Source organism: Hordeum vulgare, chromosome 4H (assembly GCF_904849725.1).
Source record: "Hordeum vulgare subsp. vulgare chromosome 4H, MorexV3_pseudomolecules_assembly, whole genome shotgun sequence".
NCBI lineage: Eukaryota > Viridiplantae > Streptophyta > Magnoliopsida > Poales > Poaceae > Hordeum > Hordeum vulgare.
In genome coordinates this window covers 575,360,406-575,382,550 of record NC_058521.1, presented here as the reverse complement: position 1 = coordinate 575,382,550, position 22,145 = coordinate 575,360,406, and the positions used below count along the sequence as shown (strand labels likewise).

Below are 22,145 nucleotides of genomic sequence, written 5' to 3'. Positions count from 1 at the left end.
TGTACTTAGTGAGCCTTTACTAGACTAGCTCGTTGATCAAAGATGGTTAAGGTTTCCTAACAATAGACATGAGTTTTTATTTAATAACGGGATCACATTATTAGAATAATGATTGGATGGACAAGACGCAAACCGTAAGCATAGCATTTGATCGTATCACTAAGTTTATTGCTATTGCTTTCTTCATGTCAAGTAGTTGTTCCTGAGACCATGAGATCATGCAAGTTCCTAATAAAGATGCTCTACAGGTATCAAATGTCACAACATAGCTAGGTGATCATAAAGAAGCTCTAGAGGTATCTCCCGGGGTGTTTGTTGGGTTGGCATGGACCGAGACTCAGTTTTTTCACTCAGTATGACAGAGAGGTATCTCTTGGCCCTCTCGGTAATACAACATCACAAAAAGCTTGCAAGCAATGTGACTAAGGAGTTAATCGCGAGATCTTGTATTATGGAACACGTAAAGAGACTTGCCGGTAACGAGGTTTGTAGCGAGATTGAACTAGGTATGATGATACCGACGATCAAATCTCGGGAAAATAACATACCGCTGGACGAAAGGAACTGCATACATGATTGTTTGAATCCTTGGCATCGTGGTTAGACCCATAAAGATCTTCGTGGAATATGTAGGAATCAATATGGGTATCCATGTCCCGCTAGTGGTTATTGGGGAGAGAGGTGTCTCGGTCATGTCTACATGATTATCGAACCTGCACGGTTCGCACGCCTAACATTCGATGACGCTGGAGTAGTATTGGGATATGTACGTTGTTGATCGAATGTTGTTCGAAGTCCCGAATGATATCCCAGATTTCACGAGGAGTTTTGGAATGGTCTGAAGGTAAAGATTTATATATGAGAAGTTCTATTTTGGCCGCCTAAAAAGTTTCTGGCATTACCGGTAGCGTACCAGGGTGCCGAAAGGGATTCCGAGGGTCCACCAGGGCGTTCGCGTGCCCCGTGGGCCCAAATGGCCATAGGCGGTGCGCCCAAGCCAGCTTCGGCTAGGTTCATTAGCTCCTAGAAGCAAATTAGGCTTAGGGGCAAGAGTCCCAAAGGGAGAAGGCACCCCGGAGGTGCCTTGGAGGAAGGGGACTCCTCCCTTCCTTATGAAGGGAGGACTCCTCCCTTGGCCGCCGCCCCTCCCTTGGAGGAGGGGTCAAGGCCGCGCCTCCTCTCTCCCCCTTGCCTCCTATATATATAGTGGAGGGGAGGGGAGGGCTGCACACACCAATCCCTACGTCCCGGTGGCAACCCTCCCTCTTTCGTTACTCTGTTTTCTCGTGAGATCGTGCCTACGGTAGCGCTTGGCGAAGCCCTACCGGGATTGCTCCATCACCATCTCCACAACGCCGTCGTGCTGGTTGAGATCCCATCCACTTATCCTCCCTCGCTTGCTGGATCAAGAAGGAGGAGACGTCATCGAGCCGCATGTGTGCTGAACGCGGGGGTGTCGTTCGTTCGGTGCTAGATCGGGACGGATCGTGATTGGATTGCGAACACGTACGAATACATCAACCTTGTTTCTTAATGCTTCCTCTTAGCGATTGATACGTCTCCAACGTATCGATAATTTATGAAGTATACGTGCCTTGTTTGCCTATGTTTACAATACTTTTATATGGTATTGATGTGTTTTATATGATTTATTTAGAACTAATCCGGACCGACGTTGTTTTCAGCACAATTACCATGGTGTTGTTTTTGTGCACCAAATGAAAGTTCTCGGTATCGCCGGATACTTTTTTATATTTTTTCTGAAGGAAATAAGCAATATAAGAGCGAAGAACCACCGGAGGGGAGCCACCTGTGGGCCACAAGCCAACAGGGCGCCCCCTAGATCGGGCCTTGATGGCTTGTAGGGCCCATGTGGATCCGTTTGGCGTGATTCCAACCATGAAAAATTCAATATATACCAAAAACTCCAGAAATAAAGAGATAACATCCGCTCCGCCGGCACAACTTTTTGTATCAACGAAAAAACCATCTGGAGCCTTTCCCGTACCCTGCCGAAGAGGGGAAATCATCTCCGGTGGCCATCTTCATCATCCCGATGGAGGCCATGACGAGGAGGGAGTAGTTCACCCGCGGGGCTGAGGGTATGTACCAGTGGCTATGTGTTCACCCGCGGGGCTGAGGGTATTGGGAGCTCAGCGGCCATGGCCATGGCCGGAGCTCGGGCTTGGCGTCAAACGGTGCTAGGAGAGGGAAACAACAGCTGAGTTGCATGAAACTATGCTGAAATAACAGGTGAGTTGCAGGAAACTGTCCTGAAACAATAGGTGAGCTGCAGGAAAAACGAAAGCGGCTTCGACAAACTATCTTGAAACAACAGGTGAGTTGCAAAAAACTGTCCTGAAAGAATAGGTGAGGTGCAGGAAAAACGAAAGCGACTTCGGCAAACTATCATGAAACAAGAGGTGAGTTACACGAAACTGTCCTGAAACAATAGGTGAGTTGCAGGAAAAATGAAAGCGGCTTCGACGAATGCGGGACGCTGTCGACTGTCTGATCAACACGTGATCGAACGACCACGCAGCCGGCAGACGGACGGGCGTGATTAGCCGATTGAATGTAATCATTTTCCTTATTTTAACTTTTGTTACAACGCACGGGCTATTTTTACTAGTTGAATGATAAAATCTGGATGGTCCCATGATAGTCATGAAGTCCAGATTCTACACCACGCGTGCGTACAGAAAAAAAATGCAGCAGCTGACGCCAAGTCTCGGTAGAAAAAAAGAACTGTACTACATCAAATCTTGGCGTGTTCCTCGAAAGTAGTCGTTAGGCCACCTCGTGATTAGTGATTACCGCCGTAATCCCATCGACGCGTTGCCGCTACGAGAAGCGATCAACGGCGGCCGCCCCGCAAACGCAAACGCACCGACCGGTCTCGTTGACAGACTGGTCTCACGCGTCGACGCCGTTGGCGACAGTGATACACGGGCCCACGGCAGCCTGATACTCGAACGTTACAGCTGTTTCTCTCTCAACCGACATTCAGAATCGCCTATAAAACCGCGCCTCCTCCATCGATCCCAATTCACAAGCTCGCAGCTCAAGCCTCACTACACGCAGATCCTAAGCATTCGCTTGCCATCGTCTCCTCCCCCTCTCGTTGCACCAGCGACACCAAGCAGATGGCTCGCTTCGCCGTGGTCGCAGCCATCGTCGCACTCCTCGCCGTCGCCGCCGCCGCGCAGGGGCCCATGCCGGCGCCTAGGATGGCCCCGCTACCTGCGCCTCCGGCGAGGTCCCCGGTCGCCACCGCTCCCACCGCAGCGTCGCCGTCCCCGATGGCCTCTCCCCCTGCCCCTACCACCGATGCCCCGACGGACGCTCCCTCCGCGATGACGCCCTCCTCCGTCTCTGCCACACCCGAGGGAGCACCCACCCTCGCCCCGAGCGGCAACCCCGCGAGCTCCGCCGTGTACACCTCCGCCGCCAGCTTCGGCGCAGTCGCCGGAGCAGTCGCCGCCGCCATCTTGTTCTAGATGGACCCACGACTCTGTCTCTGCTTGCTGTTGTCTATACAGTTTCATCATTTCTGAGATTCTTTACTGCTCGTATTACAGATCGAGGAAAGGTTACACGACATTGCGATGTAATCTTGTTATGAGATTATTATGAGTATACAAATTCGTTCATTTGTTACCTTATATTCTCCTCTCTTGGATCTGTATTTCCCTTTTCACCTTAGTTTCTGACATATATACTGGTGGCTACAAATTCAGTTTCAGCATAAATCTTCACGGTTACTTTGTTCTACTCCCTCCGTTCCTAAATATAAGACCTTTTAGAGATTGCACTATATACTACTCCCTCTATACCGAAATATAAGACTTTTTAGAGATTTGATTATAGACTACATACGAAGTAAAATGAGTGAACCTACACTTTAAAATATGACTACATACAGATGTAGTATATAATGAAATCTCTAAAATGTCTTATATTTAGAAACGGAGGGAGTAGTATATACGGATGTATGTAGCCATATTTTAGAGTGTAGGTTCATTCATTTTACTTTATATGTTGTTTATAATCAAATCTTTAAAATGTCTTATATTTCGGAAGAAGTACAAGGTTGCTCAAACGGCATTTCAGCATGTTTTTCGTGGTAGTGCTGACTTGTACTGGCAGTAGGAGTGGGGGGAAATCAGCATCTACGACTCTAGAACACAGCAAACTGACCCGAAACTCAATTTTGTCTATCGTGTGAAAATGTTTTTATTTTTTTTCTGTGTATCGAAGAACCACAAGATGCTACGCCACTTACAATGATACAAGAGAGATGCTGAAGAGCCTAACCATAAAGTGAGGGGTGAAAATACATGGGTTGGTTACTCGTATGCGCAGCCCGAGCTCGGGCCTGGATTTTCAGCGTCCGATTTTTTCGACCTGGTCCGATCCAACATATGTTGGTGTACTCGTGCCACAAACATTTTGTAATGATGATTATCCCACGTATTAAATGAGAAGACCGGGTTACAAAAAACCTAAAGCTTACCTCCCAATTTAAATTTAGTTGTAGGTTATGTATGTTATGTTTTTTTGGTTGCCGGCATTTTATAACATCTACAGCCGGACCCTCTACTTCATTCTTAAAGGTTCGAAACGCCCGTCCGGTCAGTGATCGGTTAAGAAAATGACCCAATCGGGCTCTTATTTGATACCTATACGTTCGGACTGACCGACACCCCCTTAAATCAGGACTAAATGTAGGGACGATATGAGGGCTTCCGGACACGACCGGACAATAGATTCCATTTCATAACAATCCCACCTACAGCCATCCGAGGAAAATATATTCCTGCCTGTGTCGTCCGGTAGGCACACACGCATGTGTTAATTACATAGGTGGATCAAATCACGTTGTGTCAATTTTATTTCATTCATGTATGTTGATGTCATAAAAACATACTTTGTGATTCAAAAAGAGTAGTGAAAACATATTTTATAAATAAAAAAGTCGTGCAAACATCATTGTTTCATTTGACCGTGTCTATGAAACTTCTATGTAAACGAGTCCTCGTATTATTTTTATATTTGAGATGGATATGAAGGTTCGCAGACAAACCGGACATATAGGAACGATATGAGGGATCCTGTTGGATCATTTTTTTTCTTCAGTCTCATGTCCGATCATTGACACGTCAACGAACATATTAGGGTCGGGCTATAGATACTTTGAATTGTCATAAAAAAAACTTGTAAAAAGCCTTTCATCGCTAACTTGTACGCATGGTGTAAACGGCAAGGGTGATCTAAGGGTGTGTTTGGTTAAGGAACCAACTGTCATGGAATGGAATGGTTCCATTCTAAAGGAACGGGTCGGTTTCGTTTCTGTGTTTGGTTTGTGCAAAATAGTAGAACGGGTTGGTTCCATTTCAGTGTTTGTTTGGTTCCGTTCCTCCTTCCTTTCTATCCTCCCTCTCTCTCAGCTCTCTGTATCCCTTTCGTGACCAGCAGGTGCAGCACCACCCCGCCATGGATCGGGAGCTCGCAGCTTGTGCAATCCCCGTCGCCGAATCGAGCTCTTGTAGCTGGGAATGGACTCCCCAAGCCTTGATCTGCGCATATCGAAAGAGGAGGAGATGGATCAACCCTTCTGCACAGATCGAATAAGGGAAGGAGGAGAGGAGAGCTGGCCGGCGGTGCAGAACAGGGGGCCGATAACGATTGATGTGGAGTGGCCGGCGGCGCAACGCTTGTGTCCGACGGCGCAACATATGGAGGGGGTCGGCGGCGCTGCAGAAGAGGGGCCGCGACGCTGCAGAGGGAGGAAGGGGAGGAAGGGAAAGGGCCGGTGGCACAACAGAAGGGGGTCGGCGGCGCTGCAGAAGGAGGGAGGGAAGGAAGGGAAAGGGTCGGCGGCGCAGCAGAAGGGGGCTGGCGGCGCTGCAGAAGGAGGGAGGGGAGGGAGGGAAGGAAGGGAAAGGGTCGGCGGCGCAGCAGAAGGGGGCCGGCGGCGCTGCAGAAGGAGGGAGGGGAGGGAGGGAAAGGGTCGGCGGCGCAGCAGAAGGGGGCCGGCGGCGCTGCAGAAGGAGGGAGGGGAGGGAGGGAAAGGGTCGGCGGCGCAGCAGAAGGGGGGCGGCGGCGCACGTGCGCGGGAGGGAGGAGGAGCTCGAGCGGGGTCGAGCAGGAGGGAGGAGGAGGTCGAGTGGGGAGGAGCGATTCCGCGTGATTCCTCCGATTTAAAGGTCTCAGCGTATTCTGTATATTTGAGGAATATTCGCTTCGTTGGAACGACCTAGTTTCGGTTCCATGTATAAACCAAACGCAGAGATGCGCCTATGATGCGGGTCTGGCCCGTGCCGTTTCACATGATAACAGCAACCAAACACACCCTAAGATGCCAAACGGTTGCGGAGTTGTCAATCGCCTCATTACCCCTCTGCAATTTGACTTACCCTTCGTAGTACCAAGACAAAATTCCGCACAATTTTCTACTATTAGCCTACCGACCACGGATCACCAAACGTACGTGATGCAGCAGCAGACTCGAAGTCTCATCAACAGAAAAATCGCAGATCCAATCTCGACGGTCGACGCAACGTGTCCCAAAACTAGTCGTTGGGCCTTCCCCTGGCTTTTCTTACTATGCTTAGTTTAAAGATCCGATCTTAGACGTCGACGCAGCAGCTGCCCACGACACCACGCGGTGCCGCTGCGTGAAGGGATCAACTTCGCCCCCGCACCTGTAACGCTGACAGCCTGCTCTCACGCGTCGTTGCTGCCCACGACGACAGCCTCAGACTCCAACGTTGCAGCCGTTGCGTGCCTTAACCGACATTTATCACAATCCCCCAACATCTATAAATATCAGCCTCCTCCTCCCATCCCAACTCACAACTCGCAGCTCAACTACAGCTTCTTACCATCTGCTTGCTATCATCTCACCTCGTCTACTCCCCAAATCACCATCAGCAGCTACCAGATGGCTCGCTTCGCCGTGGTCGCCGCCATCATCGCCCTCCTGGCCGTCGCCGCCACCGCGCAGGGCCCCATGCCGGCGCCAAGGATGGCCCCGCTACCCGCACCTCCGGCGAGGTCGCCGACCACCGCCCCTGCGCCGGCCGCCACCCCTCCGACCGCCGCGTCGCCGTCCCCAATGGCCTCTCCCCCGGCCCTGCCCACAGACGCGCCGACCGACGCGCCCTCCGCGATGACGCCCTCCGCCGTCTCCGCCACACCCTCCGGCGCCCCCATCGGTGCCCCTACTGGCGCTCCCGCAAGCTCTGCCGTGTACTCGTCCGCCACCAGCTTCGTCGCAGTGGCCGGAGCGGTCGCCGCCGCCATCGTTTTCTAGATGCAGCGACGACTCTGCTACTCTGCTTGGCGTTGTCTATACAGTTTCATCGTTTCTGAGATTCTTTACTTATAGACCGAGGAAAGGTTACACGAGATTATTATATGGATATAAAATTCGTTCATTTGTTACTTTACAGTACCCTTTTGTGGATGTGTATTTTCCTTTTCAGCTTAGTTTCTGATATACTACGGGCTGCAAATTCAGTTTCAGTATAATTCTCACCAGCAACTTCCTCTTTAAAGAAATATAAAAACGTTTAAATCACTATTTTAGTGCTTTTTATGAAGGGAGTATTTTTTTAGAGAATATGGAGGGAGTCCTTTGTTGTAGAGCAGTATGTTGCTCAAACGGCATTTTAATTAGCATGTTCTTCTCAGGGTACTTCTCTGATTTGTACTACTACTAGTGTAGGAGGGGGGAAATCAGCATTAACGACTGTACAACACAGGAAACTGGGGCATTTTAGATGTTTCGAAGTTCAAATTTGTCTATCATGTGAAAAGTTATTTTTATGTGTGTGTCAAAGAACTGAAAGATGGCACACCATGTAAAATGATAAAAGAAATACCGAAGAGCTCAACTACAGAATGAGGGGTGAAAATACCACGGTTTGTTACTCGTTGCACTAACTTTTTGTAAAGATTATTGTCCTGAATATCAGATGAGAAGACCCGGTTACAAAATTCCAAAGCTTATATCCCAATTAAAATTAGCCATGCACAAGTAGGTGTATATTTGTCGCTTCTCTGACGTCTTAGTTTGAAGTGACAACGGTCACATTATTACCTCAAACATGCTTCAAGATCTCAGTATGATCTTCAAGTTCCGAGAAGAATTGGCAGATTCCAGTTTCCATAAGAAAAGAAAAGGAATTTTATGTATTTTTACAAGAGAATCTAACATATTTCAAATGCTAAATTATGAGGAAAATGGTACTTCCTCTGTAAAGTAATATAAAAATATTTAAATTACTAAAATAATGTTTTAAATGTTTTTATATTACTTTACGGAGGGAGTACAAACAATGACCTCATAGGACGCTTTGTCATGTGAACTCATTTGGGAGGGCCGTACTGGCTCTCAACAGCCTATGCTCATGAATGAACAGTAAACTCAAAATAATTATAACTTCAATTAGAAATATGATTTTTTTAGACGTTTACGCTAGTGTAACAACCATGCTTAATATATTTTTTTAATGGAAAATGGGATACCGGTGCTTCGTCAGTGAAGAAACAAAATTAAGTGTAATATTTGGCGTTAACATCTTTTAGGCTTCTTTTACGCACGTCAAAATGCTAAAACTTTCCATCTAAAAGTTTGCAGGTAACATTTGAATGTGATCATGAATACATGTAATTTTTCGAGTTTTTAAAATTTTGAAGCGTGGGAACATGTGCCCCGAAGTCTAATAGGATTTTCGAAGTCATTCGACATATCCTTGCCCAGCCGCGATTACAAGAGGAAAACGATCTCAAGCTATATGAAAAATCACATATGCTCTTCCATGCTTCTCCCAGGTTTCCTCGTAAACCAAGGCAAAATCCTGCACGCTTTTCTAGTGGCCTACCGACTACGACCAAACGTACTCGATGCAGCAGCTGACTCGAAGTCTGAATGGGAAAATGGTTCGACATCCAACGCAAGTACGCAACGTGTCTCGAAACTAGTCGTTGGACCTCCCCTGATTATACTATTCTTAGATCCAATCTTGACGCGGTGCCGCTGCGTGAAGGGATCAACTTGGGAAGATGTCCACCTGTACGCAGGTAGCTAGCCTTGCCTCACTCTCACGCGTCGTTGGTCCTGTTTGGATGCCACTGCTAGAGCTAGTTTGAGCTTGTTTGAGCTGAACTAGCTTTCAAATTATCCAAACACATGGGTTAGTTTGGGTTAGATGCAAACTAACCCATAAAAAAACTAGCCCTGAGAAGAGGTGTTAATTGGAGTTAGTTGGGGATGGACATGTAAAAATAATAATATTTTGACCGCATCAGATCCTTTCCTCTCCATCATCCCACGTCGCTCGGCCGTGCTCGCCCTCGCCCCACCCTGCCGCGCTCGCGCTCGCCCCTCCCGGCCGCGCTCGCCCCGCCGGCCACACTCGCCGCTCTCGCCCCGCCGGCCACGCTCGCCCTCGCCCCGCCCGGTCGCGCTAGGCCGCGCTCGCCCTCGCCCCGTCCGGCCGCGCTAGCCCCGCCCGCCGCGCGCGCCCCGCCCGGCCGCCCTCGCCCCGCCGGCCTTGCTCGCCCCGCCGGCCTTGCTCGCCCCGCCAGTCGCGCTCGCCCCGCCGGCCGCGCTAGCCCCGCGCGGCCTGCTCGCCTCGCCGGCCGCGCTCCCCCCGCCCCCCCCCCCCCCCCCCCCCCCCCCCCGCTCGGCCTGCTCGCCCCCGCCAGCCGCGCTCACCCTGCTCGCCCCGCCGGCCGCACCAGGCCTACACAAAAGCTGGCCACAACAAATCCTGGTTAAAAGATACACATGATTGAAAAAAGTGCATTTATTATCAAACTAACCTTTGCATCCAAACACCACCAAAGACTAGAGTTAGTTTATGGTTAGACTAAAGTTAGAAACTAACTCTAACCTCTAGCCAAATTAGAGTATCCAAACAGGGCCGTTCGCGACTTGCTGCCCATGACGGCAGCCTGAGACCTGAACGTTTACAGCTCCCGGCTGCCTCTGGCGGTGATAAATACCAGCCTCCTCCCTCCATCCCAATTCGCAACTCGCTGTTCAAGCACAGTTTCTAGCCTTCTATTACACACAGAGCTAAGCGTCTGCTTGCCATCACCTCATCTCGAGTGCTCTCTCCAAATCGTCATCAGCAGCTACCATATGGCTCGCTTCGCCCTGGTCGCCGCCATCATCGCCCTCCTGGCCGTCGCCGCCGCCGCGCAGGGCCCCATGCCGGCGCCCAGGATGGCCCCTCTCCCCGCACCTCCGGCGAGGTCCCCGGCCACCGCCCCTGCGCCGGTCGCCACCCCCGCCCACCGCCGCGTCGCCGTCCCCGATGGCCTCTCCCCCGGCCCCGCCCACCGACGCTCCCTCCGCGATGACGCCGTCCGTGGTCTCAGCCACACCCTCCCGCGCCCCCACCGGCACTCCCGCAAGCTCCGCCGTCTACTCATCCGCCGCCAGCTTCGTCGCAGTTGCCGGAGCGGTTGCCTTGGCCGTCATGTTCTAAATGGAGGGAGCGGGACGACTCTGCTTCGTCTTGTCTATACAATTTTTTAGATTGTTTGCTTCTACGGATTCTTTATTAGAGACCGGTCAAGATTACACGACATTGCCATGTAATCTTGTTACACATGCATGAGAATATGAGATTATTATGGATATAGTACAATTCTTTCATTTGCTACCTTATTTTCTTCTCCCGTGGTTTCTATGTGTATGTTTTTCTCAGCTTATTTTCTGATGTGCATTATTCAACTTCAATTCAGTATAATTCTTTCCAAATACTTTGTTCCCGCTTGATGCTCAATCAGCATTTTTGCCGTGTCCTAATGCGTCTCCAAGGTTTAATGCTTCTCAGTAATCTGCATCGAGATTACTGAGAGGAGACTTGTCTTTCTTAAATTAGTACCGCCAGGAGAGTAGAAAAAACACGTCTTTGCATCGAGGAGGCGCAACGGTAAAGCAAACGGTAGTACTATCGGAAATCCATTGGTGCTCCCGGAAGTGCGTTCTTGCGTGCGCAAGATATTTTATGAAATGTCAAAAATCAACAAAAAGGCTATGTGTTCTTTGTCACATTCAAATGCCACATATAAATTTATAGGCTAAAAGGTTAAACATTTTGATCTGTGTAAAAAAAAAGAACCATCAAATGTTACCCCAAAATCTCATCCAAAAATTATTATTTTTTCACCGACGAAGCACTACTGCTCCGTTTCACATGAATTTTTCTAAGGATGTTTGCGACACTAACACAAATATCTACAAATATTTTCAGTTTTCCTAAAAATATTTACAATATATATTTTGTTTACTATTCAAGTCAAAACGCTATTCTCGAAGTACTTTAAAAAAAAGGGGTTTCCATCTGCCATATTTTATTGATGAAGCAGTAATAGAGAAACAAAAAGCATGGCCAGGATCTGCCTGCAACTCCTGGCAATATCATACCAGCCAACCAAAACGGGTGTGTAGGAATCACAAACCAGCAAACTACTGTACTACAAATAGTATAATATGTTTGGAAACATTTTGCCAATACGACTTTCATTTTATTACAGACCCATGAGCAAGAAGACGAAATCAGACACTGGTTCACAGTGGGGGAAAACCTTAAAAGCATCTCTAGCACATCCACGTATAACACCGACCTATAAAACGTGTTTGTAGTTTGCGGAAAAACAATTTTACGGGTCGACGCAGACGTGGATAGGGTCCTGTAAAATAAACCCGTAAAAAAGAGTATTCTTTGAATATACCGATTTTAGTCCATTTCTTTCTTTTCGTCGCCCTCTTCCTCATGTCAATCTGAAATCGACACATACTGTAGGTAGGACAGAGCGACACCGGCGAACGAACAGACAAAAAAGACATGGGGCGGACTCCTCCGCAAGCTAGAGTTAGCTAGAGCTAGCTAGCTCGTTCGAATCGATTCAGCCAGAGCTTGCTAAGGCAGTTGGAATCGAATCGATTCAGCTAGAGCTAGCTAGCTAGCATCGTTCAAATCAAATCGATTCAGCTAACTAGCTAGCTCTTGTCAGGAGAGCCGCAGACGGGCACGACCAGCGGGCGCGGCGGCCGGGTCGGACGGCCAGCGGGCGTGGCGACCGGGGCGGATGGATGGCCAGCGGGCGCAGCGGCAGGGGCGGGAGGCCGTGGACGGGTGGACGGGAGCAAGCCATGAAGGTTCCGATGGCAGTTGAACTCCCGCCAATGGTCTTTCGTCTATACAGGTCGTCCTCGGATTGCCTCCGAAATCCTTATTTTTACGCGTTTGACGGAGATGTTTTCAATACCCCTTAAAAAATACAGATCACGACCCGGTACGGGGTATGATCTGACAGCTTTTTTCACGTGGACCCGTATTCCGACGATTATTTTACGGGTCGAGACATCGATGATCTTAGCCTCCTTATTAGAGCATCTACAATGCGGGCGCTAGTATTGCTATCCCGGTAGTTATTTCCAATTCTTATCTGATCCCAGGAATTTCTCTTGCGTCGACTCGAAATTAAGAATACACTTCATCTTCTTTCCAAACAAGCCAAATAATAGGACGCGGGCGCTAGTTGCGACACTAGAAAGATACTAGAAATTCTGTTATTCCTTGACTTTTTCGTACAGAGTATTTTTGTGTGTAGGCGCTAGCATTTCTACTTAGCGCTTGTAAATCGCGACCAGCGTTGGAGTACGATACTCCACAACGGATGCTGACTTAAGTTTGTAGAAAAAAAAAATCTCTCTAGCGTCCTAACGAGCACCTTGGCATTCAAGATGCCCTTAGAGCTTAGAGCATTTGGGCAGTCTATAGTCCATTCCAATCCTTTCTTTCAACCATCTAGACCGTTCAATTTAGCCTTTGGTTGATCGTGGCTATTTGTTCGGATTCAGCTTTCAGTTCCGAATCAACAGTTTTTTTTACTAAGCCCTCATTCCCAAACGTGTGTCTCTGGTCCGTCGACAGACCATCGATGCGACGCACGTCAAGAGACCATAGAAGAGGGGTTGGTGCTATTCAGATCTGTAGTAGTGGGGGTAGTTGTAAGCCAGGACCACATGGGTCTGCCAAGCACCTCCTTGGTAGGTGTGAAGCACCCACGGCCCTCTTCTCATAAGAAACCTTTAGATATACTTTTTTTGAATTTTTTGATCATAAGAAAGTAATTTCTCACATGGCCTTTATATTACTCCTTTTTGCAGCTTTCTAGCAATTTTTATTCTCCGGATGAAATATGCAAGTGAAGAGAAAAAACATTAGAATGCTGTCAATATGTAAAAAATACCAATAGTAAAGTATTAATTTTATAATATGAAACAGTGGTGTAGAATGGATATATCACATTCTAGCGCCACCGAAAGAGGGTGGAAAGAGACCCTCCTCGTCCTTCTTCTTCCTTGGTCTTCTCCCTGGGTGGGAGAAGATATCCCCGTCGGGTGCTTCATTTTCATGGCCCCCGGAAGAGGAGAACCCCCTCGATATTGCATCTCTCCTTGTGGAGTATTTTTCCATATGCTATTTTCTGAGCCCCGTCACTGTTTTATCGACCATGGGAGATCCATAATTTCGAAAAATCTATAAAACATTGGCGGTTTAGAAACTGTCGAAGCTTGAGGAAAATGGATGCCACCTATCCCACGCGGCATGATCTCGTGGGTAGGCAGGTGGCTGCGTAAGGTGGAGGCGTGTGGAGGCCCTGGGAGGGCCCTCCAGGTGGCCTTGGCACCATAGTTTGTAAAACTAAACTGGTGATCGAACTAGTGAGCCTGTTGGACCATTGGTTCACTGGTTCATTCATTGGTTTGTTCTACAATAAAATATAAAAATAGTATTAAGTAATAATATATGGTAATATATTACTGAAAAATGTTCAAAGAGGTTCGTGCCGAGGTAGAGTTCTAGGAGAGGGCATGAGAGTAATCAGAGTGGGTCGATGGTGAAGTTCGCCTTAAGGCTTAATTAGACGTTGTTAGCGCCCGCTTTCCCGCTGCCCTTGAGTACATTGATCGCATTTTCATAGCCACCACAGCAGAAATGGCTGCCGCGCTTATGCCGGCCTTATACCGCCTTTTAGGTCGCGGCAGCCGAAGCCTTCCCCGATCGCGAGATCCCTTTGAAAAGCCCGAAAAACCTGTAGTTTAGCAAAGAATCGTTTTAATCCTTCTTCATATGCATTTCATAAATCCATATTGGATTCCTAGTTTAGAACTTGAGATCGATGTTTATGCAGTATTGAAAAACCTGCACTGTTGAGGCGGAGAACGAAATTGAACTGAAGTCTAAATCTAATGTGTTATCAATTTCATTTTTGGGAACGACCGCTGTAGTCTAGGACAAATAACTGGGACGCACATCATAAAATAATACGGAGGCTGCCTTTCCAGCGATTCTGTGTTTATGCACATCCTCCATCCGTGTCCTTCAAATGCATACGAAGCGCTGCATATCCTGTATGACGACTGAACTTCGGACGAATTTGCTAGAGTTGCTTCTTTTAGGCATGTGTCAAGGAAGACTAGCTAGCAAACATGTGCTAGCTAGCCGAGTTCACTTTTTTTGGGTCAAACGTACAAGCGCATCACACCCTAGAGAAACCAAGGGAAATTCCAGTGCCAAATATTATGATCATAATTTCTGATGCTGTATATTGACTTCATAAAAATAACCCACAAAATGTGAATAATGCAAAAAAGTTGAGAAAAACGATAAGCGAACACGAAAGTTGGCTAGTAGCTTCCTAAATCACAGGATGATGCAATGGCCGTCAGGCTGCTCGTCGTAGCACACGATGGCCGCCCCAGGGTACGGCGGCATTGGCCGGGGACAGCATGCATTGCCGGGGCCGGAGCAGCAGCAGGGCGGCGCCGGCTTGGGCGGATCAGGCTTCTTCGGTTCCTCGGGCTTCTTGGCCGGCTCGGGCTTCTTCTCCACCACCTCAGGCCCGACGCTGACGACAACCGCCGTGAACTTGGCCTTCCGGAGCGCGCTCGCAAGGCACACCACGTCCACGTCCCCCACCACAGTCAGCGTCCCCTTCTCGCCGTCCACCGCCATGGACTTGATGCCTGCATTACAGCGGATGGTTGAGCACGGGTTTGCAAATGCATAGACGCTCCTTGGTTTCTGCAAAATTTTGCGTACCTGGGAGCTTGGCGACGACGCTCATGGCGCCGGCCTTGCACCGCTCGGCGGTGATGTCCACCTTGAGCACGATCTTCTGCAAAAGAAACCAGATGAACAAATGCAGAGTTAAATCAGAGTTAGGAACGGAAAAATGGTTTCGATAGTGGGGCAGGAGAGTCGGCTCTTACCTTGGACATGGTGATTGGTGATCAATGATCCGGAGGAAGAGGAAGGCTTTGCTGTCCTTTAGTTGAGCTCCACAATTGTGATTCGTGACAGCTGGTCACACTAGCATTATGAGTCGACATGGCAACCTGTAATTCGTGTCGCCTCTGGTTGAGCATGTAATGATAGTGCGGGAGTCAACACCGTAATGAACTCGTTGCGTTCGGTGCATAACATAATTAAAACACGTTTTTCATTTCTTCATGCTATATCAGTTTCCTTTTCCCTTGAAAAAATATTTCGTAGGCTGATTGGTTCAAGTAAAGGCTTGTGTTTGTCATTATACTGCCGTTGTTCCCGTTAAAAAAATGACTGCTAGTATTGGACAATCAGACTTACAATAAATTAAAGTAATTGCCAAAATAACCACTCTCATAGCCATCGTGAAGTTTTTGTTCTTCTAAAATCTTCGGAGTAGAAAATCCCGGTCTGTTGAAGCTGTCCTGCAAAGCAGAGTGGCAGCTTCAATCATTGCAATGGATTTCGAAAGTTGCAGCTAAATTATCCTACGTTCTATTTAGAAGGATTCAAGATGCTTCTTGATTTTTCTTCGATTAAGAACATTTTCTGTCAATCGTCATGTCGAGATGATATGTTTGTCACCAGGTGGAAACTGATTGCAAATTATTAGCGGAAGTTTTCAAAGAAGACGCTCAGAATCGGTCTTCATGCTATGGACTGATCATGGACATAAGAGCGGCACTCACGGGTTTTGCTAGTCACCAGGTGACCCACGTTGCCAAGGAGAGTAAATAGCGTAAAGCGTAAAACTACTAGTTTACCGGCTATGATTCTAAAAAACTATTGAATTTTATTTTTCTTAAAAAACTACCAAACGCGTGGTTCGCTGTTTAAAAAAACTGAAAACCCGGTAATTAGCGATTTAACCGCTTTACTGATGGGTTGGGCCCATCAGTCAGGCCACCTGGCCCAGCACGGAGACGGCGCAGACGTTAACGGCCGTTACGCCGACCGGTCCGGTCGGAACTGGGTAATAAATCCCCCTCTGGCTCGGTCCCCTGCTCGCTCACTACCCTGCTCCGATTCCCCTGCTCCAGTACGAGCTCGCCGCCGCTCACCGTCTCCGGGAGCTGCCGGTGTCGACCTCCTTGCCGCCATGCCTTCCTGGAACGACGGCAAACGAGCTCCGACGATGACTGCCAGGCCGTGAGCATGGACATGGGACTCCTGGTAAGTTTGTTCCTTGCCACCCAGGGTTAGGGATAAATGCCATGGATCTTGCTTTGTTCCTTGCCACCCAGGGTTAGGGTTTAGGTATTTTGTTGTGTCTGTGATATGGATATTGTTTAGGGAGGGTGGGGCTTGGTTGTAGGATTTAGCTTAGTTAGGGTTCATCTTTGTACAGTGTTAGGGTTCTTGCTAATTGTTGGGAAACGTCGCATGGGAAACAAAAATTTTCCTACGCGCACGAAGACCTATCATGGTGATGTCCATCTACGAGAGGAAATTTGGATCTACGTACCCTTATAGATCGCACAACAGGAAGCGTTAAGAAACACGATTGATGTAGTGGAACGTCCTCACGTCCCTCGATCCGCCCCGCGAAACGTCTCGCGATCCATCCCACGATCCGCTCCGATCTAGTGCCAAACGGACGGCACCTCCGCGTTCAGCACACGTACAGCTCGACGATGATCTCGGCCTTCTTGATCCAGCAAGCAAGACGGAGAAGTAGATGAGTTCTCCGGCAGCATGACGGCGCTCCGGTGGTGGTGAAGGATCTACTCCTGCAGGGCTCCGCCCGAGCTCCGCAGAAATACGATCTAGAGGAAAAACCATGGTGTTTGTGGTCGGGCTGCCGTGGGAAAAGTTGTCTCAAATCAGCCCTAAAACTCCACTATATATAGGAGGAGGGGAGGGGAGGCTTGCCTTGGGGTCCAAGACCCCAAGGGTGCGTCGGCCAAGGAGGTGGAGGAGTCCACCTCCAATCCTAGTCTAACTAGGATTGGAAAGTGGAGTCCTCCACCTTCCCACCTTTCTTTTTTTTTTTCTCTTGGTTTTTCTCCTTGTGGCGCCTAGCCTCTCTTGGGTTGTCCCACCAGCCCACTAAGGGCTGGTGCGCCACCCTCAAGGCCTTGGGCCACTCCCGGGTGGGTTGTGCCCCTCCCGGTAAATACCTGGAACCCATTCGTCACTCCCGGCACGATGCCGGTAATGCCCGAAAACTTTCGGTAACCAAATGAGACAAACCTATATATCAATCTTCGTCTCCGGACCATTCCGGAAACCCTCGTGACGACTGTGATCTCATCCGGGACTCCGAACAACATTCGGTAACCACACATATAACTCAACTATACTAAAACATCGCCAAACCTTAAGTGTGCAGACCCTGCGGGTTTGAGAACTATGTAGACATGCCCCGAGGTACTCCTTGGTCAATATCCAATAGCGGGACCTGGATGCCCATATTGGATCCTACATATCCTCCGAAGATCTTATCGGTTGAACCTCAGTGTCAAGGATTCATATAATCCCGTAAGTCATTCACTTTGTCCTTCGGTATGTTACTTGCCCGAGATTTGATCGTCGGTATCCGCATACCTATTTCAATCTCGTTACCGGCAAGTCTCTTTACTCGTTCCGTAATACAAGATCCCTTGACTTACACTTAGTCACATTGCTTGCAAGGCTTGTGTGTTATGTTGTATTACCGAGTGGGCCCCGAGATACCTCTCCGTCACACGGAGTGACAAATCCCAGTCTTGATCCATACTAACTCAACGGACACCTTCGGAGATACCTGTAGAGCATCTTTATAGTCACCCAGTTACGTTGTGACGTTTTATACACACAAGGCATTCCTACGGTGCCAGTGAGTTATATGATCTCATGGTCATAGGAACAAATACTTGAGACGCAGAAAACAATAGCAATAAAATGACACGATCAATATGCTACGTATATAATTTGGGTCTTGTCCATCACATGATTCTCCTAATGATGTGATCCCGTTATCAAGTGACAAAACTTGCCTATGGTTAGGAAACCTTGACCATCTTTGATCAAAGAACTAGTCAACTAGAGGCTTACTAGGGACAGTGTGTTGTCTATGTATCCACACATGTATTTGAGTTTCCAATCAATACAATTCTAGCATGGATAATAAACTATTATTATGAACAAGGAAATATAATAATAACAAATTTATTATTGCCTCTAGGGCATATTTCCAACAGCTGTTGGGAATGTCGCATGGGAAACAACAAATTTCTTACGCACACGAAGACCTATCATGGTGATGTCAATCTACGAGAGGAGATTTGGATCTACGTACCCTTGTAGATCGCACAGCAGGAAGTGTTTAGAAACGCGGTTGATGTAGTGGAACGTCTTCACGTCCCTCGAACCGCCCCACGAACCGTCCCATGATCCGTCCCGCGATCCGTCCCACGAACCGTCTCGCGATCCGTTGCACGAACCGTCTTGTGATCCATCTCATGATCCGTTCTGATCTAGTGTTGAACGGACGGCACCTCCGCGTTTAGCACACGTACAGCTCGATGACGATCTCCACCTTCTTGATCCAACAAGAGGGGGCGGAGAGGTAGAAGAGTTCTCCGGCAGCGTGACGATGCGCCGATGGTGGTGATGATCTACTCCGGCAGGGCTTCGCCTAAGCTTTGTAGAAATACGATCTAGAGGAAAAACTGCGTGGTATAGGGTCGAGCAGCACGTGGCAAAGTTGTCTCAAATCAGCCCTAAAACTCCACTATATATAGGAGGAGGGGAGGGGAGGCTTGCCTTTGGGTCTAAGACCCCAAGGGTGAAACGGCCAAGGAGGTGGAGGAGTCCACCTCCATAGTCTAACTACGTTCTATTTAGAAGGATTCAAGATGCTTCTTGATTTTGCTTCGATAAAGAACAAATTCTGTCAATCTTCATGTCGAGATGATATGTTTGTCACCCGGTGGAAACTGATTGCAAGTTATTAGCGGAAGTTTTCAAAGAAGACGCTCAGAATCGGTCTTCATGCTATGGACTGATCATGGATATAAGAGCGGCACTCATGGGTTTTGTTAGTCACCAGGTGACCCACGCTGCGAGGGAGAGTAAATAGCATAAAACTACTAGTTTACCGGCTATGATTCTAAAAAACTGTTGAATTTTATTTTTTCTCAAAAAACTACCAAACGCGTGGTTCGCTGTTTTAAAAAACTCAAAACCCGGTGACTAGCGATTTAACCGCTTTACTGATGGGTTTGGCCCACCGGTCAGGCCACCTGGCCCCGCGCGGGGACGACGCACACGTTAACGATCGTTACGCCGACCGATCCGGTCGGAACAGGGTAATAAACCCCCTCTGGTTCGGTCCCCTGCTCGCTCAGTCCCCGCTCCCATTCCCTTGCTCCCATTCCCGTGCTCCAGTACGAGCTTGCCGCCGCTCACCGTCTCCGAGAGTTGCCGACGTCGACCTCCTTGCCACCATGCCTTCCTGGAACGACAGGGAAACGAGCTCCAACGATGACTGCCAGGCCGTGAGCATGGACATGGGACTCCTGGTAAGTTTGTTCCTTGCTACCCAGGGTTAGGGATAAATGCCATGGATCTAACTTTGTTCCTTGCCACCTAGGGTTAGGGTTTAGGTATTTTGTTGTGTGTGTGATATGGATATTGTTTAGGGAGGGCGGGGCTTGGTTGTAGAATTTAGCTTAGTTAGGGTTCATCTTTGTAGAGTGTTAGGGTTCTTGCTAATTTGGGGATTTATAGTGTTAGGGATAAATTCGATGTTCAAGTATATTGGTGATTTAAAGCATTGTTGTTTGTGATTTTATGGTTGCAGGAGGCACGAGACACCATTGTGGAGCCCCTTTTCTGTGGTCAACTTGAGCTATCTGAACCCAAATGCATTCTGCACCACATGAGGCCTCTTAAGTGTGTGGCTTTTGAAGGTACCTTAACATGAAGACATTTCTATGGCTGCCTAGTCGAGGTTAGATGTCAATTTTGGTGCGTTACATATGGATATTCAGTGCACCACATGATATGACACCGTAACTTTTTATGTTCAGAAATTTTGAAGATATGTTCAAAAAATTTGGCCTCATGTTTCAGTTATGTCATTGCAATAACTTATCATATTTCAGTTATGTTCAGAAAATTTGAAGTTAATGATGGCATTGTAATAACTAATATTATTTACAAATGCAGAAAAATGGTGTGAATTGTGGTGTTATAGATTGGGTTGATGGGCCTTGGCTTCCTGTTCTTCAGAGATGTTTGGACAAGCTATGGGAAATGTTCCATGAGCATCACTGTGGAAGGGTACTTGGCAAGGAGAAGTTTGAGAAGGAGTTGGCCAAACTCAAGATTGAAAATGACAAGCTTTCCATGGAGTACTGCAAGCTTGTTGAAGATGTATAAAAAATGTTTGATTGGCAGGATGGTAAGGTGGACAGGAAGATGAACCAGAAGCAAATGGATGATGTTGAAGTGCAGATGGAAGAAGACTTTGAGAAGAAGAAGAAGGAGGTGGAGGAGAAAGCTAGGTTGGAGGTGCAGATGGAAAAGCTTAAACTTACAAAGGAGCAGAGGTACATTTTACAGAGCCAAGGTGACATTATCGAGAACACCAGGAAGGCTACGAAGGATGTTGAATTGGAGAGAAATCTTCTTAAGAAGGAGAAGGCAAAGCTTGAGCAAGTTGTTGGTGAGCTGTTGAAAGATGGGCATGACAACAAGGAAAAGTTAGAGCAAATCCAAGCCATCATTGAGTCATGAAGTGGTGTGAAATGGTGGTGAAGTACATCCAAGGCCTATATAAGGATGTGGCCTAACTGTCTCAAGTGATCATTAGGGTGTGCATTTTGGGGGAATGTGAAGTTAACCTAGGGTTTGGCACTACATTTGAACTTTAGTGTCTTATGTACGAACCATATTTGCTATGTTCCTAAGTATGTTGTAATGGATCTCCAATGCTATGTTCCTAAGTATATTGTAATGGATCTTCAATGCTATGTTCCTAATTATGTTGTAATGGATCTCCAATGCTATGTTCCTAAGTATGAGAATATATATGTATGCTACTCTCAAATAGACTGAAACAACATGTTATAAACACACATAAACTGACTGAATAAACACACATAATCTGACTAAATAAACACACATAAATTGACTGAATATAAACACACATAAACCGTCTGAATCCACATAGTAGTTCATTGACATTAACTGACTGAAACCACACACGATAGTATAGTTATTACAAACCATAGCAGTTCACCGACATAAAAATAAACCATAGCAGTTCAATTATAGTTCAGACAAAGACATGCTAGTTACCACTTGCATAAAAATAGCCCTTCAGCCTCCCACTTGGCTTCCTGATCCTCTTTGACCTATCCTGGACAATATTTGAAGTTGACTGCCTTGGTGCGATGAAAGTTGTTCTCATTGAAGCATCCCTCTGGGCACTTGCACACCTGGTGTTCTTTGCTGGAGAAGTTGTAGATGACCTGGTGTTCTTAGGACAAGAACAAGTGTTGGTTCTTTATTATTTAGCTCGTGCTGGTGCTGCTACTATTGTTGCTGCTGCTGCAGAAGTGTTAGACCTAGTCCTCTTAGTTGGTGTTGCTGTTGCAGCTGCTGCAGAAGTGTTAGACCTAGTCCTCTTAGCTGGTGTTGGTGGTGCTGTTGTTGTTGTTGTTGTTGCTGCTGCTGCAAAAGTGTTAGACCTAGTCCTCTTAGCTGGTGTTGTGCTGGTTGATACGTCCATTTTGCATCATGCTTTTATGTTGATATCTATCGCTTTATGGGCTGTTATAACACTTCACGGTA

General features: G+C 47.6%; 3 protein-coding genes and 1 pseudogene across 3 annotated transcripts; 3 read left to right on the top strand and 1 right to left on the bottom strand.

Annotated features, from left to right (window-relative positions):
• Positions 1 to 3,023: 3,023 nt before the first annotated feature.
• LOC123449664 (classical arabinogalactan protein 4-like) lies at positions 3,024 to 3,665 on the top strand. The gene has a single exon (XM_045126953.1). The coding sequence runs from the start codon at positions 3,147 to 3,149 to the stop codon at positions 3,498 to 3,500; it is 354 nt and encodes a 117-aa protein (XP_044982888.1). The 5' UTR covers positions 3,024 to 3,146; the 3' UTR covers positions 3,501 to 3,665.
• Positions 3,666 to 6,651: 2,986 nt separating this feature from the next.
• On the top strand, positions 6,652 to 7,454 carry LOC123449663 (classical arabinogalactan protein 4-like). Its single transcript, XM_045126952.1, has one exon. It carries the CDS (start codon positions 6,947 to 6,949, stop codon positions 7,316 to 7,318), a length of 372 nt encoding a protein of 123 aa, XP_044982887.1. The 5' UTR covers positions 6,652 to 6,946; the 3' UTR covers positions 7,319 to 7,454.
• Positions 7,455 to 10,021: 2,567 nt separating this feature from the next.
• On the top strand, positions 10,022 to 10,687 carry LOC123447168 (annotated as a pseudogene).
• Positions 10,688 to 14,589: 3,902 nt separating this feature from the next.
• Positions 14,590 to 15,392, bottom strand: LOC123447167 (heavy metal-associated isoprenylated plant protein 43-like). Its single transcript, XM_045123749.1, has 3 exons — positions 15,308 to 15,392; positions 15,138 to 15,213; positions 14,590 to 15,061 (listed from the first exon to the last, which is right to left on the bottom strand). Exons 1-3 carry the CDS (start codon positions 15,314 to 15,316, stop codon positions 14,739 to 14,741), a joined length of 408 nt encoding a protein of 135 aa, XP_044979684.1. The 5' UTR covers positions 15,317 to 15,392; the 3' UTR covers positions 14,590 to 14,738.
• Positions 15,393 to 22,145: the final 6,753 nt, after the last annotated feature.

Coding starts and splice junctions, on each gene's coding strand:
- LOC123449664 (XM_045126953.1), top strand. CDS start 3,147: ATGGCTCGCTTCGCCGTGGTCGCAGCCATCGTCGCACTCCTCGCCGTC.
- LOC123449663 (XM_045126952.1), top strand. CDS start 6,947: ATGGCTCGCTTCGCCGTGGTCGCCGCCATCATCGCCCTCCTGGCCGTC.
- LOC123447167 (XM_045123749.1), bottom strand. Junction 15,062..15,137: donor CGTCGTCGCCAAGCTCCCAG/GTACGCAAAATT, acceptor GCTGTAATGCAG/GCATCAAGTCCATGGCGGTG.